Below are 23,201 nucleotides of genomic sequence, written 5' to 3'. Positions count from 1 at the left end.
GGATTTATGCCTGTTTGTGACTGCTTTTCCTCTGGTTCTGTACAAGCACCAGTGCATGACTTTGAGAATTTCTTAGACTTGGGACTTGAAATTTCTTTTCTCCCAAATTATATACTTCACCAAGAAAGAATGGACTAGCTTTTAAATATTCATAATAATACTTGGACTTACTTATACCAGTTCTAAGTTCTAAGAGTAAGATCTTTAATTATTTTTTTCCATCAAAATTATTTAATTCAGCCAGAATATTTTCACACATCCAGGCCATGATCCAGTGCTCAAGTTCCCAAGTTAAAGCAGCATCTTGCCAACTTTAAAACATTTGGCTGGTCAGCAAGAAAGAAAAAGCTGCTTGTAAAGCACTGGAATGCATTTTCAATTAGTCACTCCATTGCTTAAAAGGCGAGGCATTAGGGACTGGGAGGAGAAGCAGGGGGGTGGCAAGGCTGATGGGGAGGGACAGCATGAGACAGTCTGGAGAAGAGTCTTTATCAGCCCCCAACAGCAGCCCTGAAGTTGGAGACCACTCTTTAAAACTGAGCTTTTGTTTAGCAACAGGCTCCCCAGGGAGAGTGAGGTTTTCCTGGTAAAAGACCAAGATTTCTTTCAAATAACTTAATATTGCTTTGTATGAAAGAGCAACAGAAAATATGTATTGGGAAGATGCTAGAAGGTTATTTATTTCTCTATTATTGCCTGATAACCAGGCTTCTGGGCACCCTGACTAAAAGGTTGTGCTCTGGCAGACCTTCCTTGGCTCCTAAAATATTTTGAGTGAGATAACAGCCTTGAAAGAAGATTAAATAACGAACCCAAACTGCTTACTATACTTGGTTTATTATCCTGCCCAACACTATGAAGTTTTCAGTCCAATAGGATTCTGGTATGGAAAGAGCTGGGGGAGAAAAAAAATCTCATTACATAAAATCATCTTTCTAATGCTCAGTAGCCATAACTGCTTTTGCTTTTTTAAACACTTTGTCCTGTACTTGACCTTCAAATGTTTGTAGTTAGCTGATCTGGAACTTTTTTGATTCCACAGCTGTCTAAACTAAGGATGATGATGACATTGCTTAGAGATCCTTTTGTGTATGTGTGTATACAGGAATGCTGTTTTCAAAGGTATGTATATATCTATATATATAGATATATATATATAGATATATATTTCTTTTTTTGTTTTACTTTAACATTACTCAAAAAGCATGTACTTCTTTATCATATTAACTGAGAACCAATAAGTTCTCACTGGGGTAACATGTTAAGGCATGAAAGACCCAAATTACACAATAGGCTGGATTTCAGCAGGTAGAGAAAATTTTGGGGGTTGTTGCCTTCTGGCTAGCTGTAATAAATTTTCTTAAGTAATATTTCACAGATGTGCTGGTGGTTTCCTGGCAAACAAGCTGAAGATCATAGGAAATTTCTTTACTCAAAGCATAAAAATAAAAGTTTTGAATACAAAGTCCTTATCCCTAATAGAAAAAACATTTGGCTAAAAGCTGGGCTGGAGTCCTCTATCTAAGCATAAGAGTTAAAATAATTTTACAGTGAGTTTCTGTTTCTGTTTTATTTGTTTTCTCCTACTATAGCTACATGCTGTATGAAACACGTGAAGCTGTTTTGGAAAATCCATTGCCTGTCGCAAGTTCCTCTGTGCTAAACTTGATCTCGTAGTTTTATTTTTAGAAAGCTTATAGTTGCTGTCCTCACTGTTGTAGGAAAAGCTGGCAAAGTTCCAGCAAGGTCCTGCAAAATGGAGACATGGCTTTCGTTCCAGACACAAGAATTTGTGATTAAAAAAATAGAAATAACCACAATAAGTGCAAAAGGGAAAGGAATATCTACTCCTACAGTATAGTTTTTGTGTGGCTATGTTGGCAGAAATAAAGGAGCATTTTCTGTGGGAAGACAGTGAAAAATGTATCTATGGAAAGTATAAGATGTACTTGTTAGAGATAAAATTCTTGAAGTAGACATAGTTTGTGGAATTGCGGGATGAACAGAGTAAGACCCTGAACACCTTGGTGCACTGGGGTATAAAGACAGAGCATCTGCCTCTTTCTCACCTTGGCCTGCCACAGGATGTGACAAGGACACAAACTTGGCTTGTCAATGTGTCAGGAGAGGTCAGGGCATTTTGATTTATGTTTTATTTGCAGGCTAAGCTTGAAGCCTTTCTTAATTCAAGCCTGATCAACAATATATTTGCACTATACTAAATATTCAATGAGAAGTTTACATGGGAAAATAGGTGAATGTAGCTCTAAAACCAGCAAATGTGGCAATGGGGTAAAGAGGAAAGAGAAAAGGCAGTGTGCTGCAACTACTGATACCCTCCCCAGCCTCAAACGAGGGATTAACATCCATAACAGTTGTTTACAAACTTCTGGGAGGAAAGAAAGACGTTGACCAATCTCTTTTTACTTGCTTTCCGTGCTAAAAAAAAAAATAAAAAATAAGAAAGTTTGCTCAGTTCCACAAAGAAACAACTGAATTTAGTTTTCCATTACAAGCATATTGCCCACCTCCTGTAGTTAAATAAATAGAGGACCCAAAGTTTACAGAGCTGGATAAAAGCCTTATCTCTGCAGAATTGCTCAGATATGTGTATCAGGTGAGAAACACCCTGTGCCCTGCTGGTTTTAAGAGAGGTGGAACATCTGTAACCCCCAGTTGTCCTCCACCCTGCTGCCCCAGATCTGCACCTGCAATCTCACCATCAGCTGTCTCTGATGTGTTTATCCTCCCCACACCCTCTGAGACAAAGCAAAACTGTTGGAAGCATTGCCTAGGGGAGGATGTAAAATTCCAAAGTCTGAATTTGAGGCCTGACTGGATAAACTGATCAACAGATTCAGCCCCACGGGCTGAGCCAGGAGCTTCACCTGGCTGAGGCAGGGAGGGAGGCAGGAGATGACTCTGGGTTTCTCCTAAATGAGGGGTCACTGATGCTCTGGCCTTTGAGCAAAGAAGGCATTTTGTACCAGGGTAATTTAGAACTGGTTGTGTCTGTCTGACCACTATCAGCTGCCTGCTGTCCGGCATGCAAAATGGTCACATTCTCTTTTTTTGGGCGGTGGGAAGCCTCAGTGTCACCTTCTGGCCAGGGCATGACTGAGCTGGCTTTGTGCAGCCAGCAAGGTCGGGGCTCAGGCTGCCCTAACCCAGCCTGCAGCAGACCAGGGAGCCTGAAATGGTTTAAGCACAACTCGAGTTTCATCTCACCAAAGAAGGAGGCAGTGGAAGACTTAAAAGTTTATTATGTCTTATAATGCTCCTTTATTATGTTTATTGTGTCACACACTACCAGATCTCCCAAATCTCTCTGTGACCATCGTATTACCGCTTTTTTTTAACATACAAGGGCTGACCTTAACTTCTTCTTTTTTTTATTTTTTTCTTTTCTTTTTCCTTTTCTTTTTTTATTTTGGGGGGAGAGAGAGAGAGAGAGAGAACTGGTGGCAGAGGGAAACTAGGAGAACTAGGAGCATATGCCTGTGATAAAAATATCAAAGTGGAAGTATCTGCCAATTGGGGTAGTTTCATTCTGACTGAACACTTCATAAGGTACTGTTTTGCTTTTTTCCCCTAAAGAATTTTAATTTGGGAATTTCAAGAAATCCTAATGAACTGGCAGAGCTCAAGGAGAGGTTACGATCATTTACAGGATGAATGGAAAACATTTAGAAGGGAAAAATTGCAAGAGAAATATTTAAATGGAGGAAAATCAATGTCAAAAGTATAACAGAAACACAAAAGGAACCAATCAGCTCAATTTGCCTAAGTAAATACACACTATCAGCAGTTACACAACTTTTCAGATCACCATAGTAATCTGGAGGATGCTTTATCATCTATTTTTTAAGTAGTAAAAAAAAAGAAATTGATTTAATGGAACTATATAGACACCTTCTCCCCTTTCAAACATCCAAAGGGTTACATCTGGCTTTGCATGATTAGACTTTTTATTATTCCTCCATAATAGCAGTCTTGCTTTAGATCAGTGCATTTCAAGCACAGCTTCTGTGTTTAAGTCTATCAATTCTAATGGATTTAAAGAACAGAGAGGGGGGAGAAAGATTATTCTGTATTCTAAAGGTTGTGAACTGCTTTTAATGCGTGTGTCTGTCTCTCCATATGGGGGTGAGGGACAAGGGGAGGAGGGAAGGGTGGGAGAGGAGTTGCATTAGAAAGTCCCTCCTTTAAAAGTGTCAAACTCCAATCTGCACAGAACAGGGGAAGGGAGACCACCAACAACCCTCAGAAAATAATATAAAAACGAACCTCAAAGGCAGAAGAAAATACCCAAAAGGAGAAGACTGCAGCTTGCAGTAATCTGTAAATGATTGCTGGCAAAGACTGGAGGCTTCGAGCTTGAGCTGTGTTTGTTCCAAAAGAAAGCCAAGAAGGACGGTGTTAATAAAGAGAGATTTAACTGAGGGCTGTGCTTGGAATAAAGTGGACTACAAAAAGGTCAAATTTGATCAGTTGGAGCAGATTACAAGGGCTTTAAAAGGTAGTGGTGAAGAAATGAAACTGGGACTGTGAAGCAATATAGCACAAGATTGATTTTGGGGGTGGAGAGAAGCTGGGACAAGTGCTTATCAGCTTGAGAAGGAGGAAGAGCTGTGCTGGGTTTGTTGTCATTCCCACACTGAGTAGAGTACTTGCTGCTTTTGTGGTTAGCCTTCCCTGCCGTGGTTTTTCTTTTTTCTTTTTCTCATTTTTAATATACATATTTTATTATTGCTATTCCTACAATGGTGTCTATAATCTCTGACTTGGATCCTCTGAAAAGCTGGAAAGTTTTAAGGTAGGCCTATGTTTTCTTCTGTTTGGTACAGGCATTTTGGGTTTAGCCCTAAATTAACTGGAGCTTGAGTTATAATCGAAATGCGAGCCCTGGGCTTAAGTAAGAAAGGAGTTTCTGGTAATTAGAGCCCTTTTAAGACACAGCAAAACCTTTGAACAGATGTTTAGAGGGACCCGGGAGAGAATTTTTAAATATACTTCTCAGTGTTACAGTGCAGTGAGCAGTGAGGAATTCTTTTTTTTTTTTTTTTTTCTTATTTCTTTTTAAGGAGAGATTGCTCTGTAAATTCAAGCTAATAGTAAAGGCTCACACCAGTTGCAACAGCAGCGTTAACTCTGTGCTTTCCTTGCTGTGCTCTGCATGGAAATGAATGGGAAACTCCAGAGAGGCAAAAACAAACAGTATGAAAGTTGATCAAGAAGTGGAAAATAGTCTTGGGGGAAGGAAGGGGGACTTGTTTCATGTTGTTGTTGAAACTTCCACACTTTGTTGCCTCTCCTAAGGCATGTGTTTGGCACTTAAAAGTTGCTACTTTTTTTAACCTTCAGCACTAATGTTTGGGTTTTTTTGATTTGTATAGTGAAAAATGGTGATTTGAACTGCTAAAAATTATAAGTGGGGGAAAAATATCCCCATTAATGTTTGCTGCAGATATTGAAGAGCCACAGTGCTAAATGTTTGTGTTTAATGCTGCTGTAAGTGCCTGGTTTTGCCTTATTGAGAATCCAGATGTATAAAAGTTTGCAGATGGTTTGCAGAAACTTCAGTAAGACATTGGAAACATCTGGGAGTGTAGATGGCAAAATTATAAAATCACTTAAATATAAAGTTGCATAGATACCCCTCAGCTTTTTTGCAAAACATGAAGCTGCCTGAACCTAATAATTTTTTGAGTAAATTACAAGGATTGGGGGCTATGAATTGTGATATTATTATGCTATATCTGTAATAATATTTTAAAGTACACTTTAGATTCTTGGTAATTTTTTTTTAAAAAAACTTACTTTGTTCTGAATTGAAAAAGGAAAAACAACACTTCAGAGTCAAAGTATAAAGTCTGCTTACATGACTAAGGTTTTTTTTCCTTACTGAGCTTTCTATTTTAGGAGTTTAAAATTCTCTGACCATTTTCTGAGCCTCTGTGTAGGACTGGGCACTGAGACCCTCCGTCCTCGCCTGTGGTATGAGACTTGGCACAGGGGGCTTATTGCAAGTTTATTTTATTTTATTTTTCAAGTCATTTGGGACTATCAGCCCAGAATGATGAGTTTCTATTCCACTCCAAAAGTTCAGAGTGGATGTTCACCCAAACCCAGGGCTGGGAGTGGCACCTGGGCTGGGGCTCACCCTGCTCCAGGGCAGAGACCAGAGCCAGGGAGGCTTCACCACCAGCAAATGCCACTGAAGTGCTTTTGCAGAGCCCCATTACAGTGTGTGTGCTCCAGAAGAGCTATTCTAGGAATTATTTTAAGCTCTATGAGACTATTTCTGATTTCTCTGTGAGACAGCTCAGGTGATGCCAGGTTTGTGCAAAGTGAAAGGAAAACACAGAGGACATTAAAGTCAAGATTTAAGGAAGAGACAATGTTGCCCTCTCAAAGAATCCTGTTTTCTTTAAAAAAAATTTTACATACCTGTTAAAGAAATACCTCCCAGACACTTTTTCCCTACAGCATGCCTGAAGTTTCCCAACTTTGTGTGTGAATCTGGAGACTGGAGCTGTATGGACACAGAGTAGGTCAAACATGTGATTAAGTCTGGACATTTCTGTGTAGTTTCTGTGTATGATTAGAGCAGCAACTCTGCACAGATGTGACATTGTGCAGCGCCACTGCAAGATGAAGAAGGTTAAGAGGTGGGAAAAGGCAATAGGTAATATGAGCAGAATGATCACTGAAAGAAGAGAAAAAGAGCTAGAAGTCATCTCATAGCTCATATGGCTTGTGACTTACTGAGCTGCAATGCCACTTCTACCTTTCCTTATAAATTTTAGTTCCTCTTATTTGGGCCAGTTTCCAACCTGTTTGAGGCCTCTGAAGTTCCTGGTTTTAGTGTGTCCCCAATGAAGGCTGTAGCTAATATTTATAAGAAATAGATGAATATTTCTTTGTGTTTATTTTAGGTGCACAAACCAATTCTCTCAGACTCAAATGAGTCGATGTAACAAATGCCACCACCAACTCTAAAGTAGTGTCCTACACTGGTAAATTCTCAATTTTGTTTACTTTCTGCACTCCTGTAATTTATTCTGTGACTCCATCACAGTTTGAGGCCTGATTAGCCAGGAAAAGACTGAAGGGTGCAGATCCTGTGGAGACAGCAGGTGGGAATATTTTAATTGGGACTTCATAATCCCCAGGGGCTCAGAGCAGCCTTGGTGCTGGTTATCCCCAAGTCAGCTGAGCTCTGGCTCCTCTGCCCTGCTCCCCAAACCCTCTGGAAGCCCTTCCCTTGACCTCTGAATAAAGGTAATAATGAAGGGAAAGGTACAATAATAGCAACAGGCAAGGCTGTGGCTGGTGGTGAAGCCTAAAAGGAGGGAGAGGTTGTGTTGGAGCATGACGGGATTTTGCTGGACTTCACCCAGCTAAGCTGAGAGAACTAGCAGAGGTGTAAAATAAATGGCAATATGAAGTGTGTACATATAATATTTCATCAGGCCTCCATCTTTGGTTCTGTCTGTCTGGAGCAGGACAGTGAGAGCTGCAATAATTTCTGGTTAGTCTCAGCTTCCTCTGGGTGCAAGAGCCCAAAACACAGTTTCATGTGCATTTTCTTTCATTGGATTTATTCAGAGTGGTCTGAGTACCAGTTACTGGAAAAAGAATGCATGGATTTTTTTTTATTTCTTCCTCCTGTTGTCTCCTCTGGGATTAACTCCCAGCATAAGATCTATGCTGTGACATGAGCACAGCACTGCCTGATCTGCCTGCTCACAGTGCTGACTGCAATATGCACCATGTCCTGTTGTATTCCTTGGAGCCAGGAGAAATTGGCAAAACTTCAAGCCTTCAAAAAGGGAAAAAAACCTTCAAAGCCTTCCCAGTAAATGGTGTGTGCTTGCCCACCCCTCTACAGAGCAGTACACAGAAATCTCATTTACCATCTTCAAAATGAGATGGGAGTTGGGATTGAGACCCGCTAGTGCATGAGACCAAAACCAGCTGCCCTGATTCTAGAAAAGTCTCTAATCCCTGTTTAGAAGTGCTGGCATGTGGTTTTGTTCCTCATATGTGACACGGACAATGGTTTCTGAAGCAACCTGTTCTCTGGGCCCCTACAGCAGCAAAAGCAAAGCAGTAGCCTGGCAAGGAGAGACACAAAGAGGAAAAAAAAAAATATTAACTCCTCTAGGCCACATCTCCTCTGCTGCTTTTTTGCCTTGATTTGGCTCCAAAAAGGCTAAATTCAGCACTGTAAATCATATGAGTTACCTATGCAGGGAAAATCTTGTACCCCTTTGCATTCCTGTCTGAAATAGTATGTGACCTTTCTATGGCACATTGGTAGGAACAAAAATTAAAAGTCAGTTTTAACTTGACTTTGCAACCTCAAGGTGAAATCCAAGGAAAGAGTAGGAGTTTTTACTCAGAGGAGGGGTCAGCCTCCAGCCTGGGAAGCAGGGAATCTTGGTGTCTGCTCTGCATGCAGATGATTGGAATTTCACAAGTCCTATTGAACCGGCCCGTCCAACTTGGCTGCTGGAGTTGGGAACATCTTGTTTGCAGCGCGTCATGTGTCAGGCGGATGTACCAATTCAAATGTTCTCTCCAAAATGTCTTTTTCCACCACACACACCATCCAAACAGCCTGCTAATGGTTTGGCTTTTCAGGAAAAAAAAAAAAAAAAAAGAAAAAGTGATTTTCATGCTTGGCAAATCAGCCCAGGAGGAGCAATTTCAGCATTATGACCTGTTCTGGGCAAATATTCCTATCCCTACATCCACCCCTGTGACTGCCTGGGAATTGAGGTGGGTTAAATAGCTTCAAAATGTTCAAACTGGGGAGGGTGGGAGGAAAGCAGACAGAACAGCTCAAATTTGGCTGTGGGCACAGAACAATAAATTGAGCAAAGCATAAGATAAGGCATTCTGTATTTTATTCAGTATCTGAACAGACCAGTTAACGCATGGACCCCCAACACATAGCTGCTTAGAAAAAGGACTAAATAAAGCAAATATTTCACTTGTGCTTTACTCTGAGGATCTGGACGATGATCTCTTCATCCAGTACTCAAAAAACAAAAGAAAACAAGCCCTGAAATTTGGCCCAGGGACATAATGCTGGACTCCATCACCACCATGAAATACAGAAAATGGAATTTCAGATGTCAGTGGGGAATACAAATTCCCTCACAATTGCCACAATATGCTTGGTTTATAAAAAAAAATAAATAAGCGTGGAAAGAGGGTGTGTATATCTTGTAATAACTAAAAACACATTTTAGAAATGGCTTTCCAGTTTACCAATCCAAAAATACAGATGGTGTCAGAGATGGCATTGAAAGGGGTGTTAGTGAGGGTTACACACGTCCCAAGTCATGACACAGATGAGAATCACCAGGGGGATGGTGGCTGCTGCCAAGCTCTGATAAGCTAAATATGAGCACCAAAACACAGTGTGGAGTCTTCTGCTTTCAGTTTGAATGTGTAACTCTACAATCAGTCAAGTGAATAATACTGGGATGAAAAATCAGGGCCAGCTGTATTGAAGTATGAATTTTTGATTTTTTTTCATGATTTCTTATTTGTGCTTCCTTTGTACTTTGTAGAGGACAATATGGGAAGCTTTTCTTGGTTTGTTTTCTTAGATTTTTTTCCCCCTTAAAAAGGCAGGACCTATGGGATGATGCAAGAAGTAAAGATAACAGAAAACAGCAGATTAGGATGTAACACACTCCTGCATCCATTGCTGATGGCTGAGAAAGTCATCCAGTCCTCCTCTAAGCCTCTGCAGATTTATTCTTGCATCTTTATTTTCCCCTGATTAAAATTCACTATCACTCCTTTCAATAAGAGGTTATTCTTCACCATTTTGCTAAAAACAATCCACTTTTCATATCAAGCCTGTGTACAAGCTCATTACATCTTGTTCATTTGGACATGAGTTGTTAAATCTTCCAGGTGCTTTATGGGGGATTTAAACATCCAATTCAAATGAATGATCTCTCACAAAGAGGTTTACTTACTGCTGCTGCCATGTTCCCTTGCCTAATTATTTGAATTGTCCTAACCCCTAAAACATAATATGAAATGACTGCACTTGCAGCACAGCTGTCTAGCCAGAGTCTGTGACAGTGAGGTGCAGTAACATTCTGCCAGCCACCTAGTGATCCGCAGTTCAGGAACTTGTGCCAGCAGCTATGGCTTTTCCTTGATTGTTCCTTCCTCCATGAATTGACCTGACTGGTTTTGCAATTTTAACTTTGAGTCCAGAACATCTGTCAGCAAAGAAATTTTGTGGTTGGCACGCTGATGGCTGTTGCTAACAAAGCAATGCACTGGAAGGGCTCTTCTGCATGTAAACTTGTCTTGCATCCATGTTTTGGGAGACGTGGAAAGTGTTTGGAGTGGATTCCCTGATAAGGCCTTGAGCCATTGACTTCAGGCTCCCTCCTCCTGAGAGGAGGTGGAGGTTGTGTTGTTTCTTCACCTATTAAATCCCAGAATTTGGCTCCTGACTGGTGATTACTCACACCCAGTTACACAGGTGCATGTGCTGCACGATGCAGGTAAAAGCAGGATCATCCTTTCCAGCACATGTTACTTAATGATACTTTCCTCTACCATTCCATTGTCTTCATCTCTTAAATCGCTGGCAGTCCGAATGTACTCCTGCAGGTCTTTCCTAACCAACCCATTCAAATTTTAAGCTTTGTCTGGTTCTGCACTCATTGGAACTGAAATAAGGAGGAAGTACACAGGTAGGTAACTGGGCAGTGGCAGCCTTACATTGTCCTTGAGAGATGAGGCAGTAATTGCATGCTTTTCCCAGAAGTTCTGTGTTAGTTTTAAAGTGTTAGTTAATATCTGTGTGCCCCAGCTCCCAGAAGTAAAATGGACCTGTTAATACCTGTCTTATTTACTTTGGTTATAAGATTTTCATGACTATACAGATGTACGACTCTGTCCTATAAAACCCACAGCACTGGGGGCTCAGCCTTGGGCTGGGCTTTTCATCACCTGCCCTCATAACAATAATTTATTTAACTGAAACTAGAATTTAATTCTTTTGAGGTAAAATAATTCCTTGTTGTTTACTAAAACCCTTTCTTTGTTATTTGTGCTTTGCAAGATAGCACCAAGGACAAGCTACACAAATTCCTTGCACTCACCGGCTTTTTTTCCAAGGAGTTGTTAGGCTTTGTTTTTATTGAAGAGAGCTTCATTAAAGATCTCTTGCACCTCTGCTAGTCCCAAGGTGCTGTACCAAGGAAGGAGAAATGGAAGGTGAAACCAGAGAGATTTGTAGTCTTTGTTGCTAAGATTTTCCTTTGCTTGACCTGTGCAAGAGATGAATTTTTTATCTCTTAGGAAAATGCTGTAACTATTCCCTTTGGATGTTGTCTGGTGGGTATCAGTGTCTCCCAACAAACCTGTTCAGACTTCAGGAGCTCTAATACTCCTGAAAAATGCTCTGTGGCACTAAAAAAAACCCCATACAATAACCTAGGTATTACCATCTAACTTCTTTTATATGAGCAGTTGAACATGCTTCTACTGATATACCCTTATTTTCCTTAATAAAAAAACCCCAAACCTAATCTTATATTAATTTCATTTTTATATAAATTTCTCAGATTTTTTTTCCTTGATTGTATGTGTTTCCTCATGTTTCATCACAAGTGATAGAAATTCTTTTTTTTTTTTTTTTCCCCTCATCTGGGTAAGTCCATGCATTCCTTGAATATAGAGGGATGTTGTGATCATTCACTTGTTCTTGAGTTGATCCCAAGCTGGTTTTACTGGACCACTTTGTTGCAGAACACCTGTTGACCTGCAGACACTGACTTTTTTTGTTGCAGTTCATTTACTTTTTACAACTGAGTTTTAAAAGTGAACATTTTTCTAAAGATAAAAATATTGGGAGGCTCAGTGACTATCACAATTGTACTCTCTCTTTTGTAGAATGGATGGATTTCAGATTATTGGAAAAATTTGTCATGTCAGTTGTGCTGGATTTTTTCTTCAAGTTAAATTGCCTGTAGCCAGTTATCTTCTAGAAACACGGTGTATAGATAATTTTCATCTGTTAAAGAATTAATGTACTTGTTCAGGTAATTTTGCAATACTCTTCAGTAGTAGAAGACTAATTTTCATTTTAACATACCTGAATGGCTGAGTACATTTATATATTAAATCAGTAGATGAATTGAACCAGAGCTTTGTTGGGGTTGAAAATCTTGGTATGACTTTTGAGTGATTTGATTAAGGATATTCCACCCAAGGATTTGTAAGATACTATGGAAAGCTTTAAAGGAAGGAGAGGTTAGGGGTTTTTCCTTTAGTTTTAAGATTCTGAGTTTTATATTGGATTCTTGGTTTCCAGGTCCCAAAGAAAACAGTAACCTTATAGAAAAGACTTAAATGAGCCTTTGAAGTGGTGGACATTTCAATTCTGAAAAAATATGTAGTGTTAATAACAGTTCTCTGCAAAGAGTAGGCTATAAATCCACAATTTAATTAATCTCCACGTGTCATCCAAGCACAACTCTACCTGTTACACTAATCCTGAACTAGGAGGCACTGGCAGATCTCAAGCTGAGACTACCTAATTTTGCAAATAGTAACTAAAATCACCTTCAAGCATTTTTGCAATGAATTTAATATCTCGATCTCTTAGGATGCAATTATTCCTTGTTTTAAGCAAGCAAGCGGTTACTGCATATTAATCAGAGGTGGTTTCTTGTTACTGTGAGGTTTGCATAGATTTCCATACAACTTACTTCAGGAAATACTGGGTCAAATACCTGTTAGATATTTGAACCTTAATTTTTATGTACCCTTTCATAGAGGTGCTGGGAATGTTGGCTGGCTTGGCACATCATAACTGAACACCTTTTCTGCCCTGGTGTGGTCCTGGGGAAGAACTTCGGTGTTTCTGGCACTGCAGAAACTCAGGGGGGTCTCTGTAGCCCTTGGACTTCCCCCTTGTTGGAAAAACTGACCTTGCCAGGAGTTGTGAAATGTTGACTGGGGTCAAGTTTCAGCTGGAGATGCCAAAATAAAGGATTTATGTAGCCTGGGAGGAATTACGAGCTTGGAAGGGGGAGATAGGTATTAAAGGTCTCAGACAGGGTGATGGGGAGAAAAGTGTTTAAATACTGATGTAAACTTTCATTGACTCCAAGAGGAATTAATTGGCAGGGTCTTTTATGTGACTTTTGGGGTTAGATTTCCAGCTGACTCAAACTGACAAAACTCCATTGAGCAAGACCTAGACTTAGAGTAACTGGGAGTTGGAGCCCATGTGTTTTGCAGAAGACTTAACATCTTTCTCTTTATACATAAAGTTTCTGGATCTAATAGAAGAAAGAAATGTCTCGGTCAAAGAACTTACTGTATTAATTAATTCCAGCCTGTGTTTTTGATGCCCAGTTTTACTCTGTCTAAAGTCTGGACTCTAAAAACCTCTTGGGAATAAAGTTACATTAAGTTTTAATTTTCTAGCTATTTTTTCCTGTGTTTAAAAGAAACAGATGACCCAACTCTTTGCTCTTTAGTTAGCCTTCAAGTAGACTAATAAATCTGCCATAATCTATGAACAAACTTAAACCCATGACATTGTAGGCTGCAGACAAGCTGAATAAACTAACTACATAAATTGCATATGAACTTTAAATCATTGGGAAGCAGTGATAGGAGAAACCAAATTTTCTACATTGCAAAGTATTTTCTTAGCTACTTATTTGAGCTGAAACTTTCCTGATTTTTGTAAATGTGTAGGGGCGGAGGGCTGGGGTTGGGTTTGGTTGGGGGGAGTTTTTTGGTTGTTGTTTTTTGGGATTTCTTCTCATTCCTGCATAAGCTGTTTGTATTTTTAAACCAGAGCAACATGATTTTGTACATCTAGCTGTGGAACTGCTCTTAACTGAGTTTAGATCTCCCTGCTGTTCACTGTAGCGAGTCACAGCTACATCTGTGGGCAGCAAGTTGCTCTGTTTAACATGAGATTCATTAAAATCTGTGGTTAGTGAGAGCTTACATCGTGCATACAGTTATTATAAGTGTAACTGCAGAGTCTTGGTACGTGATGCCCCAAAACTGGCTCCATCACTATTTTATGTGGACTTTGTGTTCTCCTCATCTTTGCTCTCAATTTTTTTCATAAGAAAAATTTAAAAGCAGTTTCAGCTCTTCACACCCAAGAGAAAATGCAAGTTCCTCACTGAGATGTCCCCTAACTAAAAAGTACCTTAAGTAGCAATAGTTTCTACAGTAAACAACTATATGAATTTTTCTATCTGAGTCTAGGCTGCAGTTATTGTATTTTACATCCTTTCTTCTTCATCTTATCTGCAGATAGTATACAACCAGGCACAGCAGAGTGTCCAGCAACAGAAATAGGCAATTATTCTTGACGTGACAAAATAGCCCAAAAAAAAATCTGATCTGCTGCAAAGAAAATTTTGTTATTCACATTTGAGTGGTTGAATAAAGGTAAAAAGAAAAATGAGTATGGATGAAGCTGCAGGTCCAAGTCCAGGAGGCATGAGTCTGTCTTATTCATATGCACACGAGAAATTACCTTGGCCAGAATTATTTCTGTTGCAATTACAGATGTTTACTGGGTATGCATCATAGCACAAAAGTCCTAGGAGAAGACCTCGGTTAATTTGCAGAGGGGGAAAAATCCCCAACAAAACAAATCAATCAAACAAACAAACAAAAAGAAAAAAACAAACAAACAAAAAACCAAAAAAAAAATCATAGCCACTGTTCAAGAAAAAGGACCTTAAAACAAAATGTCCCTTAAAGTACAGAAACCCTGCTTGAATGTATAGTGAACCTGTATTAATCTGACTGTACTGATTTCTGCCTTGTTTTCCCATTAAAAGCTCTGCAAACTATTAAAAGGTTGATTGTGCATCCTGTATGGGCAAATCATGTCATGGATTAAATTTAAACTGTTATTATGAAAATACAATCTATAACAACAGGGGGAAAATAAGCTGTGTTGATGCAGACGAGCCATTTATACAGTGAGCTTGGGATTTGGGCATGAAAAATGTTGGGCTCCAGGTTGCAACACCATAAAACATGACAATCTGAAGGAAACAACAAGTTCTGTATTTATTTTATCTTCCCCCCCATTTTTCCTTATAATACACACCAGCAGTCTGACCACACAGGAAGTTTGCACAAATCTACATGGTGAAAGTGGGATGAGGAAGAAGAATGAGCTCTGCAACAAAGGGTTGGGCATGTTTTATTTCTTCAGCAGCTGGAAGCTTAGTGTGGCACTGTGGAATAAAACCAACTTTTCAGGGAGGAAGCTGTATAATCAGCATGTATGATGGGCCCTTAAAATGTGATGATCTGGAACAGAGCAGTTACCTATATATGGTATCTTTGTATCGCCTCAGTAGGAGCTGCCAATTTTGAATTCCTTCAGGAAGATGGTAAAAAATGTGCTTAAACAAGGGGTTGCAGCATGAGTTAGATGAAAGTTTCAGACCCAGAAGGGCTCCCTTCTGAGGAGTGCTTAATTAGGGAAGCAAAGGGTTGCATAAAATAGCCAGCACTTCTGGTGGTGACTTGAGGCTTCTTTTTGAATTTTTTCATAACACAAAGGAGAAACAAAAATCTTTTGAAAGATTTAAAACCAATAACCCACGTGGCAATTAGCTCACAGGACTCTGTGCCAGTAGATACTCTGAAGGCCAAATCCTGAGAACTGGGAAAAAAAAATACATTTTTATGGGTGTTGAGAACATCTACAATCAGATAGGATTAAAATGGATGGGGAAGGCTGTAAATCCTCATGTTTTGGCCAACTACTGTCTGAGGTCAAGGGGAATCTTTCCTTATTTGGCAACATATCACTATCCATGGAGGTTTTTTGTACCTCTTAGGGATGGAAGGTCACATAAAACAAACTCCTGTCCGATCCAATGAGACAATTGATGTTATACAAGGGCGTTAAAATCCTACTCATTGAATTTTCCTTCCTACTACTGAATTCTAACAACATTTACTTTATTGATGCAATGCATGAAAAAAAGAAACAGCAAACCTTTCAAGCCTTATGTTACTAAAGATTTTTTTTTTCTTTTTTTTTAACAGCATTGTATACAGGGTCTTAACCACTTTTTGGACCAATGAGTTTCACTGGGTAATTTTGCACTGAATTAAAATAATTATTCATCACTGTTTGAACTTTGTGTACTCTCAGATAGGTAAATTATACACTTTAGCAGGTCAGCATGTATTCTGACATTGTTATGGGAAAGATTTGCATAAGGAAAATATAGACTTCCCTCCCTCCCTCTTCCCATGATAAAAATCTCAGTGCACAATAGCTGTACTGCCACATGTCATGGGGACATTGTGTAAACTGCAGAGTTACAAATTTGTCAGCCTAACCAAATGTCTGAAGGAATAATGTCATATTTCATGTTGTATTTCATCTGTAAGCCTGGTCTGTTTTAACCTTGATTTGTGTGGCAGCTAGCCATACCAACAGCTTGTGCATGGCTGATTATAAACAACTTTATTTTAATGTAACAAGATTCTCATTTAATTCCTGTGAGCTTGATGCAATGGTGATCAAAGCTAAATGCAGACCTCTCTAAGGTAAAGGATTAGATCACACTGACCAGAAAATACAGGGTCCTGAAGATTTCAAGATCACAATCTTTTGTAGGTTGTAATTGAAATTTTCTGAAGCTGAATAGTGCACTTAAAATATTATGAATTATGTTCACAGGGAGCCTTGGTATAATTTGGATATAGTTTTGGTTTTAATTTAATTCCATTTTTGTATGGAAGGACTTGTGTGTTCAACCAAGGCTTATTCATTTAGTATTGCAAGTTATTCTTTCTCCATATTATTTTTACTCTTTAAGAATGAAAAATTTATTTTGCAAGAGCTGGAGTCCTTGAAATCTGCTTTCTTTTTACAGGGATAGTGTGTGCATCTTGGTTGGACTGTGTCATGCTGAATCAAACACATATTCATACTTGGTGGGGCCAGGGGGGTCCTACTTTGTTATTTTTTGATGTTTCTGGTGGTTTCAGTGTTAGAGTTGTTTAGTGGAGCTTTTATTTTTTTTTTATTTTCATTATTATTATTTTCTTGATATTTTTGATTATTTAATTTTCCTTGGCATGGATTTTATTTTGGGGTTTTTCTGGGGGAGGAGGGTCTGCTTTGAGGGGTTTTTTGGATGATGATGGTCAGGATAGGGTGTTGATGTTCTAGAGGATTAAAAGTGTCCTTGTTGAAGCAGTGTGCCTGAGAGGTTTTCTGTCTTTACCTGACTGCCTATTTTTGGGAGGCTTAAGACAATTTAGTACTTTTGAGATTACCTTGCCAAGCATTTCAGAAGCTGAACAAGAAGTTCAAGGAAGGTGGGAGGGATTAAGCTGACATTCGTATGTGACTGTATTTACACATCTGATTCCTGAACAGGGTGGAAAGAGACCACAGCGTTCATTTTATTTTTAAATCAGCAATAGCCAACCTAAGTCCATAATGTCAAATTTGAGGGGCCAAATTGAAACCTGAATTGAACCTTTGAGTGGCTCTTAAGCTTGTGGTGAAGTGAATCAAATTGCAGGAATGATTCTTAACTCAATTGTCCCTTTAAACTCCTGCTGCTTTGCAACTTTGCCTTTCTTCTTAGCAAATAGCTGATTTTGAGCACTTCTTTCCGTCCTGTGGCAAAAATATAACTTTTAACTGCAAACAGAATCAAAACATGTTACATAAACATGGTTGGTAAACTTTAGAAAAAAATTGGGGTTTACATTTTTTTTTCTTCCCCTCAAGTCTTCATTCATTATTATGATTCTTGTTTGTTTGAGAGAGCAACAATACAAATTGTGAACTTTAATTTTCTGTGCAGTGTTAGGAAGAGGTGGGAAACAGCAGTAATAGCCCAAGGTCCTACATTATGTGTTTGATATTTGTGTCACAGGGCAATATGGTGCTGCCCATTATCCTGGTGCTGGGAAATCTTTAGGAGTACAGATAATGAATCCAGTGCTGACAGTTTTCATCGTTAAAAATTTCCTTGGCTCTGAGGAAAATCATTATGTGAATGGGGATTTACCCAGGGAAAAGGCACAGATGATCATGTGCACACAAAGATACTTAAGGTCAATAAGCTGCTTTTTTTTCCCAATCACAAGGTAAAAATGCAGAAATTTGCGAATATGTTCTTTTTAAATGTATATAAAATCATATTGTGGAACTTTCTTTAGATTATTGCACAATCTTAGAACTTGCATTGAGACCTTCTTCTTTTTGTGGTTGTCAGTTCATGAGTTTTTGAAACAGGAGCCACACAAAGATTTCTGATTTCCCAGTGATGTAGAAGCTACTCTTCTAAAATTCACATCAGTTTCTGACCAAGCTTTCTCTTCTACTTCAGCTGTGAGGTTTTTCCTTCACTCTGGGCTATTTGAAATATAAATGTTTCCTGGTTCCAAATGGGAAGCATCAATCCCATTTCTGGGCAAAATTTTCATGGTCCTTTCAAATGTGTACTGTTGAAACCAAATAAAACTCCTGCCCAACACCCACAGAAGAAATCAGCTTGCAAAGGTTTCTGACAGTGTGCTCCAGGGAAAGATTTTATATAATTTAAAATAGTTTAACTCTAGTTCTTTTGTATTCTCATGCTCATGGCTTGCTGTTTTAAAGACTTGTTATTTTTAAGACTCCATACCAGTGTTAATCAATTTTAGCTGCATGTCCCCAGATTATGTATGAAGACAATATATTTATGCTTTTATTTGTCAGAGAAAGCTCTATGCCAAACCGAGGTCTTAATAATCAGGCAGTGCTGGGTGGGGATTTTTTTTGTTTAGCTGTGTTTGTCCTGGAGATTGTTAGGCTGAAGTATTTGTTTAAAAGAAACAAAATGAAAATGAGGGTCTATAGCCAAGTTTTCAAATGATCCTCTTGCTCACTGGCAGTCATTGAGACAGGAAAAGTGATGGCTAGTGATTAAAAAATCCTTCATGCTCTCATTTTTTGGCATTTGAGCTCCTAAGAGAGTCTGGCCTTTTTCCTGCATCCTGAGATTAGCTGAAACACTGGTTTTGTGAGGATTTTTTTTTACAGTCTACACAGTCCAAAATTACAACATTTGTTGGGAAGTTTTTAAGACTTTTTTTGCCCAGGCATCTCCTTTGAGATGTTGGCCACCTTTAACCATTTGTGACTTCAAAGAGTGTTGATGATTGAGTTTCGTACAGGCATATCATACCAGAAACAGCCCTCAGTCTGGGGAAGTGCACTTTCCTTAGGTTGTGAACCTCTCCTGACATTTCTTCTCAGTGAGTCTCAATTGTTTCTAATCCTGTATTTAACTTTCCTGCGAACTTTGGTTTGGCAGAGGAATGTATTTGCTTGTTTGGGTCAGGCTGTGTTTTACTACTTTGCTTGAATTTCTTAGTGTTCTCCAAAATCACAGTGACTTGGGAATCTTGCCAGCGTTTTAGACTTCAAATAGTGATAGTAAGATTTGTGTGCTCATTTGAGGCTTACATAAAAGCTAAAGCTAATATTTGTGGGCATGATTAAATGTGTTTGGTATTTTGGAGGGGAGGGATGTATCTAGCTTATGAGTTATGTTTGCTGCCTTGTGGGGATTCTTATGAAATGTAGCAGCAGCTCAACAGGTTACCTAGCAGAGGGTGAGTTAATGCATAGTGCTGATACTCATAAATCAGAAGATTAATGCCTGCCTTACACCTCTTAATAAAAACAGCAGAGAACAACAATCTTATCAACATACATGTAATCTGTAAACAAGCATTGTAGTCAAATACAAACAGATTTTTATCATTATCCTGCTCCAAACCATGTGACTTTGCAGTGAAGTACTTGCAGGAGATGAGTTAATACATGTTTGACAACAGTTGCAGCCAAAAAAAAAAAAAAAAAAAAAATCATTAATGCTAACATGAGCAAGATAATTGGGATTTGTGGGGGAGTGAATGTCCAGATTTGAACTTTTGAACTGCCAAGCATTAAAGCCTGTTGCTTCCTCTCAGCAACTGCTACAGGCTGCTTGTAATTTTTTTGTGAACACCCCGACTTAAGAAAAAAGTGGAATGTGCTAAATCTTCCAGTTAGTAGAGATAGCAGTGATGGATCAATTAGCAAGCTGGTCACTTCTTGTCCTTCTGCATGTAAACTGTTTTCAAAGAATCACAGAATGGTTTGGGTTGGAAGGGACCTTCAGATTTATCCAGTTCCACCCCCCTGCCATGAGCAGAGGCATCTTCCACTGGACCAGGTTACTCTAAGACCCACTGAAAAATGAGACATTTGTGGCCTCCAGAGAGGAGGCTGAAAAGATGTGTTTCTAGAAAGAAACTATTTTGGAGAAAAGGAGGAGGAAAAGAAGGCTTAGAAAGAAGAAGATGAAAAGATCTGGGAGTTGAAACAAGTCATGGAGGACTTGGTGAGGAAGATAAGCAGAGAGAAATGTTGGGGAGTGCCTGGAGGCCTCAGCTGGTGATGCCCAAGATGTGTAACTGTGAACAGTGGCCCAGGATGGAGCAGCACAACCTCTGACCCAGATCAGGGATGTGGGGACCTTGTGAATGTAGCCTGAGCCTAGTATGTGAGGTGTAAGGGAAGGCAAAACTGAATTTCCTTCCTTTCTAAATAACTCCTTACCCCTCTGTGAACAGTCTGCTGAAACCTGAGTGTGTGTGTGTATATATATATATATATCCTACATATATCTACATCTATATCCTATATATATATCTATAGCTATCTATCTATATATATATCCTATATATATATATCTATAGCTATCTATAGATATATATATATATCCTTGGATATATATATATCCGAGCCCATATATATTTATATTTATATGTATAAGGTGACTCCTTAGGTGGGGGTATGCAGCACTTTCCAAAGCACAAATGAATTCTGGTTCCTAGATTTAAACAGGTCATGGATAGATGGATACATGGATACACATCATGATGCACAGGCTTAGATACGGTGTGGGATGACAGTAGTTCCATAAATGCTGTTTACAGAAGGCTGTGGGACTGTAAGGAGCAGTGTAATCATATGTATTTTCCAGAGGTGATGGCTGTCTTTTCAATACCAGTCCACTTCTAAAAAGCACAAATAAGCTCGAAACACTTGGAATTAAATGGTACTCTGTGAAGAGTAGGTAGGATTCATTACACACATTCCTAATTATGTCTTAGAACAGAAATTCTTTTATATGGTATTAAATAACATGTTTTGCTTTGAACTCTCAAACCTCACTCTAATCACCTTCCAGCTTTCTTGGGTACTCTTAGGTTCAAACTAAGCCCCCCTCTTTTTCCTCAAATAATCCATCAAGGGTTGTTAGCTGGGCGAAGAGAGTACTCAGAGAAGCGAGTAAGTCGGTGACATAATTGGTTTCCTCTCAAAAATGTGTATGAATGAAGATAGTTGCAGCTGTTAGTGAGTACAGAGATAAACTTTCCATGCTTTAAGTCTTTTGATAAGTATTTGTGTATGTATTTTGGACCTAACCCATTTTAAGGAAAAAACCCAATAAATTGGATAGCTCTATTTCTTAAAAAGTGAACTCTTATGAAAAGTAAAAGAAATGATAAACTTTTAAAAATCGCTTAACTTTGCACATGAAAGACATGGAAAAGTAGGTGTAAAATCCTGGTCTGTATCTTGAAGCTGGAATAAAGGATGATTGGGGCAGGGAAGTTTCTACATAAAGTTAATAAATAATTTTCCACCTGATTTTTTCAGGGCTTTGAGATTCCTCTTAGCATAGGTCCTTCTCCTCCAGCAGGTTCTCCCTATAGCCTTCATCACTGATCATTTTGGAAGCTAGACTGGAAGTCTCTCTTCTCCTTCCCCCATCTTCTCACCATCCTTAGTCCATTTTCTTCTCCAAATATTAATTGAAATTAATGTTAAATCACAAATGTGAGCAGAATGCACATGACAGACCCCTAGGCATGGTTCTGTAGGGTGGCTTGGATATATAGTAGCTGTATTAGCTCAACAAGCAGGGGAAAACATTGTAAAGAGTTTAGGCACTGAGGAGAACCATTTGGTCTCCAGTCATACCTGTGAAGCTCCCAAGGTAAAATATAAAAGAGAAAGTCACAAATTGTTACAGCTTCAGGTCATCCCTAGTTAAATGTCAGTGGTGACTGAGACACTGAATTTTCAAAGCAGAATTGTCATTAAAAGCAGACCAGCATCAGCTCTGAGCCCGCTAAACTAGGTTGGACTTTAAAACACTTAAATATCTAACAAAAACCCTTTTAAATTAGGTCAACTGACACTACTCTGTAACTGCAATCCTGGCTCACATGAAGTATTACTTCAGGTTGTTTTCTTCTTTATGAGAGTGTCTGTATTGCAGATTTGTATTCATGTAATTAATTACCAAATGCGATTTCTTTCAAATGAAGACATGAACACAAGAAGAGTTAAATTTATATGGCTGCTGTTTTTTTTCTGTGTGTGTGTGATTTACAGTGATTTTTAGAGAGGTGTCTGAGCAGTGGCCCCATTAAGTTCAGTGTGATTTTCAAAATCTGCCGGAAACTGTGGCACATATTTAAGCAGCTGGTGAAGATTCCGTTTTTCAGTTCTTTAAAAAGGAAAAAAAACCCAAATATTATATATATATATTATTAATTTTCAATTAGGTTGGATATCAACATTTAAGTGAATTAGAGTCAACTCAGGAAGGAATGAAGGACTGATTATATCTTTAGTGCCTGTGCTGCAGGTATTTACCTGTGAAAGGAGTTTGACAGGAGCAGTGTCCAGGAAAATGCATTGTTAAACTGGGAGGGGGCACCAAGGTGGTGTGAGAAAGTAGATGGGGAACACAAGGATCTTTTCCAGCAGAGTAAAAATCGGTGTAAGTGTGAAGTGTTTGAATTTTCTCGGATGAATGTGGTCAGTGAACCACATCTCCTTTCCACTCATTGCTGGCTTTAAAACATATTAAATATTTGCTGCCTCAACCGTGGGGTTCAGAAAATGCTTCACTCGGTGAGTCACAGCAAATGCATGGCATAGTTAGCATCTGTTGGGGTTAATTGACAGAGAACTCTTCAAAACCAGAAATAGACTCTTAACTCCTCTGCCTACTGTTTCTTCTTTTCACAGAGATGACACAAAGGGAAGAAAATCTTTATGCAGAATC

General features: G+C 38.9%; 1 protein-coding gene across 4 annotated transcripts in view; it reads left to right on the top strand.

Moving 5' to 3' along the window:
- Positions 1–23,201, top strand: part of CELF2 (CUGBP Elav-like family member 2) — a 541,755-nt gene that overhangs the window by 164,251 nt on the left and 354,303 nt on the right. Inside the window, exon 1 of one of the 4 annotated variants that reach the window (XM_014255170.2) lies at positions 4,652–4,816. The exons of the other annotated variants lie outside the window; for them this stretch is intronic. Coding sequence (XP_014110645.1) covers positions 4,764–4,816 — 53 coding nt within the window. The 5' untranslated portion in view covers positions 4,652–4,763. Of the gene's footprint in view, positions 1–4,651; positions 4,817–23,201 lie in introns of those variants that run through there. 4 annotated transcript variants of the gene reach the window in all.

The sequence above is a fragment of the Pseudopodoces humilis genome, chromosome 5 (assembly GCF_049639895.1).
Source record: "Pseudopodoces humilis isolate 2021_Gansu_Grassland_sample_001 chromosome 5, ASM4963989v1, whole genome shotgun sequence".
In the NCBI taxonomy this organism is placed as follows: domain Eukaryota; kingdom Metazoa; phylum Chordata; class Aves; order Passeriformes; family Paridae; genus Pseudopodoces; species Pseudopodoces humilis.
This window is presented reverse-complemented; position numbering and strand designations above follow the sequence as displayed.